General features: G+C 39.5%; 2 protein-coding genes across 2 annotated transcripts; one reads left to right on the forward strand and one right to left on the reverse strand.

The window, feature by feature from the left end:
- Positions 1-829: 829 nt before the first annotated feature.
- mrps30 (mitochondrial ribosomal protein S30) lies at positions 830-6,372 on the reverse strand. Its single transcript, XM_080467136.1, has 5 exons — positions 5,196-6,372; positions 4,329-4,474; positions 3,738-3,843; positions 2,401-2,577; positions 830-2,272 (listed from the first exon to the last, which is right to left on the reverse strand). Exons 1-5 carry the CDS (start codon positions 5,788-5,790, stop codon positions 2,013-2,015), a joined length of 1,284 nt encoding a protein of 427 aa, XP_080323262.1. The 5' UTR covers positions 5,791-6,372; the 3' UTR covers positions 830-2,012.
- hint2 (histidine triad nucleotide binding protein 2) lies at positions 6,304-9,072 on the forward strand. Its single transcript, XM_080467137.1, has 5 exons — positions 6,304-6,617; positions 6,704-6,841; positions 6,940-7,044; positions 7,920-7,992; positions 8,086-9,072. Exons 1-5 carry the CDS (start codon positions 6,390-6,392, stop codon positions 8,175-8,177), a joined length of 636 nt encoding a protein of 211 aa, XP_080323263.1. The 5' UTR covers positions 6,304-6,389; the 3' UTR covers positions 8,178-9,072.
- The last annotated feature ends 1,497 nt before the right edge of the window (positions 9,073-10,569 follow it).

Below are 10,569 nucleotides of genomic sequence, written 5' to 3' on the forward strand. Positions count from 1 at the left end.
ATTTCTACTGTGAATGAATTAGTGAAATGTTATTTCATGTTCACGCACAGAAAAGAATGCACGCCTAAAGCATGAAGCTCAGTTCTTCCAGACATTAAAATATATATATTATAAAGCCCTAAAACATGCCAGACGTCAGCTAAGAGCACTGTCACACACAGCAAATTCAACTTTTCTGTGCTTTTTCTAATGCTAAATCTAAATCACTTTTCAAAACTGTCAGATTGAGAAATTGTTATCACAGTACATATGGATTTTATTATAGATGATGAGAAATTCTTTGCTTGTGGGAAAAATAAAAAGTTTTTAGTATAAATATTTTTTAAATTAAATCATATGCTTACATCTGGTCAGTGGTTGCATAAGGGAGACTGTCTTACATTTTATAACCTATCTGAAATGCTCTATACCGTCACTGTGTTCTGTATCCTCATCTTTCTTATGTATACACCATTTATACGGCAGTTCATGGGTATTCTTTCTTCATATCTCTTGTCCTCGATTGTTAAGAAATTCTCAGTAGGTTTCTTCACTGCTCACTGATGATTTAACTTTAAAACGTTTCCATAAAGTTTCTGCAGTTTAATGTCTCCTTCAGACTGGAAACGACTGCGAAAGTAACACAATTTTGTCAGTTTTAACATTTTTAAAGATTATTCACAAGAGATGTCTGTTTTCTACAAATAACAGTATTATCAGCTTTGCCAATTGCTGAAAGTTTTTGAACCACTGTCATTCTTTGCAAGGAATTTTAGGAAAGAGATGTTTAATCTCATTGTGATTTCTCTGGTTACATCTTCCAGTGTGAAATAAGAAAACTATATCCATACAGTGTCTGAATCAGTCTGATTATTGCCGAGCCCATTCAGAAGTTCTTTGGCGCCCTCCAGTGATGGCCTGCCCTTCATTCGATCAGTGTGAGTCCACAGAGGATGAAAATATGACGGAGCACTTCCATCACAAGGACACTTTAGAAGTATGGCTACTACCATTATAGATTATTGAATTTTATTTGGATTGTATAACTTACTGTATGGGCATTTCCAAATAAAATGAGGTTTGACTACAGTTAAAACACCTTTACTCTCTGCGTACTGCTTGATATGGGGATGAGGTTATCTATGCGTGCTTTAGATTAGAACATTGGTACAAACATCTCACAAACTTGAAAAACTGTTCTTCAGTAAACACCCTTTTGAAAAGGCTCAAACGACAATAATATAATTAATGGGAATTAGTTTAAACTTTCCTGACTTGTTACAATGAGAAAAAACTAATGAATTTACAAAAATTAAATATCAAATCACTTCAAAAGTTAAACTCTGATTGGTTTATCAAAGTCTACTATGGTCAAAGAAAGACTGTGAAGGCTTTTTTGACATCTTATATTTCAAGTAATGATATTACTTTGAGGTTACTAAAACTTAGTCAGCGTACTTTTTACAGAGTGAATATTTTTTATGACTTTATGACTTCCGAAAATGTTGCAGTAACGCAGCACATTTGAAATCCAACGTGTTTAAAATGATGTAAGCAAGAATAAACAACTGTGGGTTGAAATGAGCGATTTTAATATTCTTAAATACATCCTGCATAATGACTTGCAGCTCATGAAAGACATCAAGGCCACATTTACATCACTTCTCAGCACTTTTGTCCGTCAAAAGGACCTTAAGCGTAACTTCAATGCTGCATCAATGTAGCTGCTGGTCACAACAGCTGCAGACTTGGTTTTGGTTTTCAGGCCCAAACATTAGTTGTAGAGGGAAAAAGAAGGGACTGCATCGGGCTACTGTGGGTGGGAGAATAGTCCTTCACAATGAATAACATGCATGTGAATAGACACACTGCTTTCTGTGATCTTTCAGAGCTCGGCACTGTTTACAAATATGTGTACAGTGTTTTATTTATTCCTGTTTAAAACCTGATTTTCCTGCTTTACAAGATCCTCGTGTCCTTTACTGGCTTTTCACCTCCCAATAAAATATTTACTTTGACCACGCTGATCGCCTCTACGGCCGGTTCATGAGGAATTGAACCAGCAGCGCGAGGACGTCATCGTTCAGGCCCACCACTTCCCCGTCCTCCACCCGATCGTACAGTCGCAGGGACTCGGACCCCCACAGGAGGTTCTTCCTGGGGTTGTTAGCGTCCGTCTCCACAGAGAGCGCCACAGTGTTGAGCTGGTAGCAGAAGAAGGAGAAGAAGTGGCCGTCGGTGATCACTGCCTGGGATACGAAAGGCCGGGTCACATCCTGGTGGTTCCAGAAACCTGGAGAGGAGAGAGGGGGAACGTGACCACCAGAGGCTACTTCTGTCTGCTTCAAAGACTGTCACATCAGGAAATTGATCAGTTCAATGACACACTTTTAAACTCGAGCCCATTAAAAAAGGACTCACCCTGGTACATGGCTTGAGCTCCTGTCCAGGCGAAGAGGCTGGCGAGGCCGTTAGCTCGCAGGAAAATCTCCACCTGATCAGACTGCTGCTTCCGAGCCATCTGGTCTCTGTGGAATTTGTCGGGCACCAGGTGGAACTGAGTGTGGCCGTAGCACGCCGGGTCTGGCAGCTTTGCACCTGTAAAACAAACTCTTTCAACAAACTGATGCTATGCATTTACCGTTATACGCAACCAGAAAGGAGTAAATATGTAGATCTATAAAAGATAGTTAGCATGAAATTGAGAAAAAAAAAAAGGAATTATCAAATGTTTTGAGAACGTATGAGTGGATGCGAGAGGAAAACTAAAAAAAAGAAGCTGACAAGTCATGAGAAGAATTTGCAACTGCTTCCTGTAGTTATAAATACAATAAGTACGATTTAACCACTTTCAAACAAAGTTCCAGCACTTTGTTATGAGTTCCTTGCTCCTACTGGTGTCACAATCTGTGGCTTTGACTTTCTCATTTTGACTGAATGCAGGAACTGTAATAATGTGAGCCATTGCATCATCTGCTGGTACAAAATGGTATTAAAAGATTTCGGCTTTTGCTTATTAACTTGAGTAGTTTCAAGCAACATTTTGATAATTATTTTGACGTTTCATGGAAAACTATTGACTCAATTTTGAGGATCTGATTTGATTTTGAATAAAGTGTAATGTGTTTAAAGGGGCATTACGTTATTATTTTGTGGTTTTCTAACAGAATATATGCTGTCACAAAATACAATTATTTATGTTTGCTAACATATACATAATCTGTGGAAGTTCAAAAGCTTTCAATTATGAATCTATCTCATAATTAACAATGAAATTCAATTAGATAAAATAATTACAGATGGTTAGGGCTGTAACAATCTACTTATCATTTCCTTTGTTAATATTCTATTGTGAGTTGGTTACCTTTTCAAAATGCAAAGCCTTGGTCATGCATGTGCTCATATGTCTTGATCAACAGCACTTAACAGGAGGATTCAATTTACTAACATGGAGGAGTGCAGCAACATGAAAGATTCATTTTTCAGAAGCTGATGTTTAGCCACTACAGAAAAACTCATGAAAAAGATCTGTTTCCAAAATGAATGTACTAATTCTCCCGTCAGCCAACTGAATGTTGTTCATTTCAAATAACACAAACTATTTCATGAAGGAAATTTCATGTAAGTTGTTGCTACAGCATGATCACTGGAGCAGTGACATACATAAGATACCAAACATGCAGGTCATTGAGGCTATATGACTGATCAGGATGACACGATACAGAAGTGAGACGACATGTCTCTTATTGTTGTGTTACCTGTGAATATGTGGTTGTCGTACTGTCGTCTGAACAAGGGCATCATGTTGGGAGCGAGCTTGATCTCGGGTACCTCGGCTTCATACGAAGACTCCAGTGGAGCAAACTGAGAAAAGTTAAGGTGCAATGATAACTTAAACATAAATATGAAAATAACTAAACAGAACATAATAAACCAACACCTCAGAGTGACAGCTGAAAGTATCATTATGCTTTCTGATTCAGTCATTATTTGTTTGTCTACTTGCTTCACTTCTCTGAAAGAAATTGGTGTGGATTGATTTCAAAACTGCCATCTCGTGGCCAACATAGTAAACACTATGAATTCGGCCCCCCAAAAAGTTTTTTAAGCTACACAAAGACAATAAATATGTACATGTTGTTATTTTTTGTCTCTTCTTAGATGAGTTAATAACTCACAATATGTCACCTTTCCTCACAATAGGCCCATACATTGGCATTCTCTACTATAATCTACAGATTTTTTCCAAAGCACAACCCTACATGACAGCATTACATCCAAAACTCTGACTGGGCTGCTGGAGCTGTTGTTACTGCTATCGTTACGCTTAGATGGTGAGAGATTTCTACCTGAGGTAGCTGCTCAGTTATCCTGATCTGGCAGAGCGGTCGGTCGTCGATCTGGAACCTGGTCGGCTCGAGGTGGCCTTTCCGGTGACCCTTTGGGATGACTCTCCGACCTCTCCTCCAATAGAAGTTCACTGCAGGACTGAAATCTGACAGAGAAACAAAAACATTACAAAATCTAAAAAATAGTCCCTGTGAAGGATTTCACCTTGTGTATCATCCTCATATAAACCTTCTTGTTTATCACCAAATAATTCTAAGAACTGGTAGATTAACGATACTCCACAAACTTAGTAACATAAAAGTGATCCTCATCATAAACCAGTCCTTTTGGAAATATAATGCAAGGTTTAAACATAACTAGAGTGCTGTAGATTACTTTTAATTTCTCATTAATTTATATGAAGTGGCAATATTTCATAACCACAGACAAGAGGTGCTTTTTGCCTTATCAACTTCATTCATCCAATCAACACTGATGTAAAACAAACAACAGAGCAATTATCCATAGTGACTAGTTCTAATCATAAAAGTGTTAAATTGACACATACATAGTTATTAGAATGATGCCATATCAATATCCAGAGCAGTAGGTCAAAGTATTTACCCAAAGAAAATTGTATGGAAATTAGTAAGTATTTCTGCTAATTTGAACCTCAACAAACAAAACACAACAAACAAAAAAACAGTAACAGAAAAGCACTTGATTACGCTGAAACTCTGCTGTATATAAAATGTTTAAGATTGGCACATCCTATAACAGTTGCAGCATTCATCTGATTAACACATCACAATATTACTATGCATCACTATGATGCATCTTATAATCATCAACAAAAAGTGTCTTGCTGGAAAGTGGGACCATCGTACCCAGACTGGAGTGCAGCAGCAGCGGGTTGTGCAGGGCCACACGCTGGGTGAGTTCATTCACCAGGTTTCTGAGAAAAGGTCCGACATTCTGCTCCTGGCTTTTGAACAGGAAAGGTTTGCGTCTCTTTATGTGCCAGTGCTCCTGCAGGATCACACGCTGCACCAGCGACCGGATGTCCATGAACGCCTCATCGTCGATGCCCGGCACGGAGGCTCGAGTCCCGGCTGGAGCCTCCCCAACCTGTCCCGCCGCCGCGGTGAACTTCTCGGGCAGTCCCGGGATGTACGCGGTCTTGGTGAAGTGTTGGTACCATCTGTCCGCGTTCCGGGCAAAGGATTGGGGGTACACCACGAACTTGAGGCGCTGGATGCGAGTGATGAGGGAGAGTTTCTCCTCCACCGGAGAGGCGCAGATCTTCTTTACCTGCTCGTCGATCTGCCGCAGCCGGGCCAATTTGCTTTTAGCCGTGAGGGAAGCGACTATGGGCGGATACGCGGGCACCTTGGCCACGGGTTCGGTGTGAACACGCTGTTGGTTTCTCAGTAGAGACAGTTGTTTGGGGACCAACAAGGGTAGCCGTGTGCGGGCCGCCATGTTTCTCCGACGACCTCCACTCGTGCTTCCGCTTCAATGGACTACAATATCCCCCAACAGCGCCCCTACTGGTAACAATAAACACAACACACCCAAGACTGCACAAAAGCACTCTAAACTATTACAGTTAATACAAATGTTTTAAAATAGAGTAATCTACATCACAGTATATCCATACGTATCGAATTATGTGTGACGTGCATCTATGTATACACAAATAACATATGTATAAACTTGATGCGTTTACTCGCATAATAAATGGTGCCTTTGGGCGCTGAGATCCGTCGTAAGCAGCACGACAAGATACAATGAGAATATCTAAATCTACACTGCTCGGTGTGAAAGTGATATATTAATACAAGAGCTGGGGTCTGGTTGTATAACTAGACATAGCCTTGAATGTGGCTTAGTCGTGTGTCTTTTCTCGATAGCTTTTGATCGGTTGGAGAAAAAAAGCGTGGTGGAGAATCGACTCAAGGGAATTTACATAGGGTACCTGAAGGCATCACTGACACTGCGGTCCGGAGCGTCACGTGTCATGTTGTCATTGTTCGACCCCCAAGCCGTCAAGAAAAGTTACTTTCGCTCGCAAGTTAGCAATGTATTTACGTCAGATTTTACGGACGCAGTTTGCCGGGTGCAGGTTGGCTCCACTCGGCCGCTTGCACCGTGTTTGTGGCGCAGAGGTAGCTGCTCTGAGACTCATCTTTGCTACTGTCGTGCTAATGTACCTGTCGTTAGATACTGCTGCTGCGGAGCGGCTTGACAGTAACTCTGGTGGTGGCTGTGGGAGACATGCCGTGCACCCCCACCACCACCACCAGGAGGTTTGCTTTGTTTTCGATCCGTTTGTGTGGATGTGCAGCCGTGCAGATATCAGCTGCTGATGCCACTCTGTGTGTCCGACCCCCAGAGACCACTGTGCACCAGAAATGACGAGGTGAAGCTGGCAGAGGAAGCCAGCAGGAGGTACGGCTCCCCGGCCCCGACCATCTTCTCCAAAGTGATCGACAAAAGCATTCCTGCTGACATTATTTATGAAGATGACAAGGTAGACGTCCAGTCTGAGCTTTTTTCAATTGTACAGTGATAAATCAACACATTTTTCTTTGCAATGTCATAATGCACGCTGTCTTTTATTTTTGTAAGTGTTTGGCGTTCAGGGATGTCAATCCTCAGGCTCCTGTTCACTTCCTTGTTATACCACGTGTCCCTATTCCCAGGATAAGTGAGGCCAAGGATGATGATACTGAGGTAGGTTACATGTTCATTGATATTTATCAAATTCTTTGAAATTAGAAGTTGTCACACAAAACACAGTCAACAATGCCATTCACTATAATGAAACATTTCTCTCACATGTGAACAGCTTGACTTTAACACAGATTGGGGGGGTGGGGGGGTGGGGGTTCAAACCACCAAGCAAACTGTAAACATTTCAAAGTAAACATTGACTTTTAAAAAATATTTCTTAAGAGTAGCAAACAACACTGAGTCCCGAGATGAGATATCAGCGATGACGCCATGACAAATAGCAAACTAGCATTAGTCTCGGTCGCAATGTCAGGGTGAAAACATGAATATTGAAACAGCTAGAGGAGAAGGTTTTTTTTGGACAAATAATTGAATTTTGCATTGTTAAAATGGCATTATGTTGAGATTGTAGTCGCTTTTTTTTTTAATATAGACATTTTAATACTCTGCCACAACAAGGAAAAACTCAAAAGTTAAAATTCAAAGGTAATAATAGCATTAGTTTTATGTGGCCCGTGAATTAAAATATGTTTTGACACTTCTGCATTAAATTATACACAGCCGCAGAAATTGACTTTGTCATTAATGAGAGTGCCAACACGGAGAGGTTTGCGCCACACGCAGAGTTCGTAAAACTGTTTTTCTCACAAGTCCATTTGATTTCAGATATGCTTGAACCGTCACATCAGCATGCAAACTCACAGTAACCTAGATTCACCGGAGTCATACACATCAGCTGTTAGACCTTCCCAAAAATCTGAAAAAACAAACAATAAAAAAAACAATCTAAGTTTACTAGACTCTGAGGTTAAGCACTACACTCAATTGACCTTTGTTCACCCATCCTATAAGGCTCTATTCTTCACTACTTTCAGCTCCTGGGACACTTGCTGGTTGTTGCTAAAAATGTCGCAAAACAAGAATCACTAAGTGAAGGATACAGAGTGGGTAAGTACATCAAGTAATTAATACCACTGAGGATCATATAGTTATTCATGTGAATGTAGTGTTTGATCGCTTATGTGCATGCTGAATTCACAGTGATCAACGATGGGAAGCACGGCGCTCAGTCAGTGTACCACCTTCACATTCATGTGCTGGGAGGAAGACAGATGACGTGGCCACCAGGATAATACTTTCATGGATATGTTGACGTGGTCATCACATTTTTTCTTTATCGCTCTTTCTCTTTCTCTTTCTTTCTTTTTCTGTTTCTATTTACATCACTTTTACAGCCTGACGTTTGTCCATTCAAAGATTAAGAATTTTCATCAGTCCGTTTTGTACCAATATATGTGAATATGTAGATTTTTGACAAATATAGAAATGAAAAGTAAATGCTATGTTTTATATGGATTCAATAAAGACATTTGATCTAAAAAATACATCTCATTTTTTTTAAAGATCTGTTGTTTCATCATTGTGATAAAATATTGTCAATGACATTACCCAGTTATCTATGTAAGAATATGTTAAGAATACCTGCAGTAGTTTATCCTTGGTGGATCTTTTTTTCTTCTTTGCAACATAGATTTGTTTAGATTTTCAGCTGACCAAGCATTTTGGCCACATATGCTCTCAGATGTTCGATGTCTCTTGTCGAGGCATCGTGTTCATAATGGCAAACAACAAGTCTTGAGCCAATCGTCTCATGAGAGGCAGGGCTACGAGACAAAGAAACACTCAAAATGTAATATCACCCGTTAACCTAAGAAACACAACTTTGAACCAGGCAGCACTGTATTAACATCAAGCATGATATTTGAAGCAACATATACCGCTGTTCTGAGGTCAGATTGATCAAAATGTGAAATTATTTGTGGAAACCGTTCAGGTTGATATTAGCTGATTGATGTGAACTGTGTGGAAATAAAAGCTACAATCATTTACTAAATGTAAACTGCACATGCGGTTCAAATAGGCCATTTCATATGAGTAAATAATGTGTTAAAATGTTTAGATTTTAGGAAAAGCAAAATGTGTTATTTATAATGCGCACAAAATTGAATAAAAGAGCTTTCACCTATCAACAAATGTCATGTTTATGTGTTGAGAGATGATCATTTTGGTATCTGACATTCAACAGAAGTTGAGAATGTGTTGTAATTTTTTGTGTTGGTTTTGCTATCGTCCATCCACATGAAATTCATCTATGTATGGAGAAAAATTTACTTGTTTCAATAATTGTTTCTTTGTTTAAAAAAAGAAATGCAGGGTTTGTTTTATTATTTGATATCACAAGTCATGGCAGGTTGTCTGGTCCAATATAGTGGCTACAAATTAACCAAAGTTGCCTTTGTCAACCTTTTATATTATATTTACCTGACAAAAACACAGTGAATGTGCTCACCCGAGGTTTCTTTTTGATGAATTTAGGACTTGAAACAGCAGCAGGATGAAGGAGCACCTCCCACAATCAGGCAATTAAAAAGCTGCTCAATAAATTCATAAAATGTACAGTGGGTGAATTATTTACTTTTATGATTAATTAATATGTTAATTGCCGCTTGAAATAGAATGTGAACGACCTTTACAAGCACACAATGTGCTTTCATTAATTGTTATTTAAGAATCGTTTAGTCTTTTTTGTATTTTTAATGAATGCTCTCACTAATCATTCACAATCTTCACTCACTCTACGCGAGAGGACAGCTGTGGTGTGACTGGGTGGTGTGATTCAGTGACCTTGGTGCCCGTGACTGAGGTAACTGTGTGTCACTGGAAATGAAGGTATGAACCTTTCCCTATATTTACTTGCTAAACAGCTCTTGCCTCCAGGATGGGACACGGTCGTGAGATATTACAAGCTCAGCAGAAAATAGAAAACAAGGCCTGTGCACATGATATGCTGAGACTATTATCCTGAAGCGTCATAATCTGGACTTTTCTTTAAGCTGCAACATGTAGTAGAATATTCATAAAATGACATTTGAGGATTCATGATAGAACTCAAGAAACATGATGTTTTGGTCAATGCCAGTGTTGTGCAGATTGCTAAGACTCGTCATACAGTTCCTAGTTACTTTTTTATAAAGCAGTGATTAATGACGAATAAATAAACAAATGAATGTGAAACATTAACTGAGCTGTCGGCACGGTGTGAATGATTTACTCATTAAGCCCAGCTGAGGTTACTTCAGATCGCAGAAGTTAGAGGGGCTATGAGCCAGATGTTGTCAGTTCTTGTAAGAAACATATTTACAGAGTTCCATAAAAGACAAAGAGGCGCTCTTCTTCCTTATCCTCCTCCACCTCCTGTAAACAAGAGTCGAGTGAACTAGTAACCATTAAGACAACAGCTCTCACGAACACTGAAGCTCAGTGAGGAAGGCAGAAAGAAACAGATGCTCTGCAGCTTCACAACAAAGTTTCACATATGACCGATACAACAAAAACATCAACCCCACCCCCCACCCAAAAAAACTACAACAACAAACTAAACAAAACTCAAAACAAGTAACAAGCCTGAATGTTCAGTAAATGTAGCTAAGTTCATCCATTCATTTCTACGGCTGACTGCTTTAT

The sequence above is a fragment of the Lipophrys pholis genome, assembly GCF_963383615.2.
Source record: "Lipophrys pholis genome assembly, chromosome: 7".
NCBI lineage: Eukaryota > Metazoa > Chordata > Actinopteri > Blenniiformes > Blenniidae > Lipophrys > Lipophrys pholis.

Excerpts from the sequence above, each read along its gene's own strand:
- mrps30 (XM_080467136.1), bottom strand. The coding sequence starts at position 5,790 with ATGGCGGCCCGCACACGGCTACCCTTGTTGGTCCCCAAACAACTGTCT. Across the intron at positions 4,475-5,195 it reads GCTGCTGCACTCCAGTCTGG|ATTTCAGTCCTGCAGTGAAC; the intron begins GTACGATGGTCC and ends TTTCTCTGTCAG. Across the intron at positions 2,273-2,400 it reads AGCTCAAGCCATGTACCAGG|GTTTCTGGAACCACCAGGAT; the intron begins GTGAGTCCTTTT and ends TCTCCTCTCCAG.
- hint2 (XM_080467137.1), top strand. The coding sequence starts at position 6,390 with ATGTATTTACGTCAGATTTTACGGACGCAGTTTGCCGGGTGCAGGTTG. Across the intron at positions 6,618-6,703 it reads CCCACCACCACCACCAGGAG|AGACCACTGTGCACCAGAAA; the intron begins GTTTGCTTTGTT and ends TCCGACCCCCAG. Across the intron at positions 6,842-6,939 it reads TTATTTATGAAGATGACAAG|TGTTTGGCGTTCAGGGATGT; the intron begins GTAGACGTCCAG and ends TATTTTTGTAAG.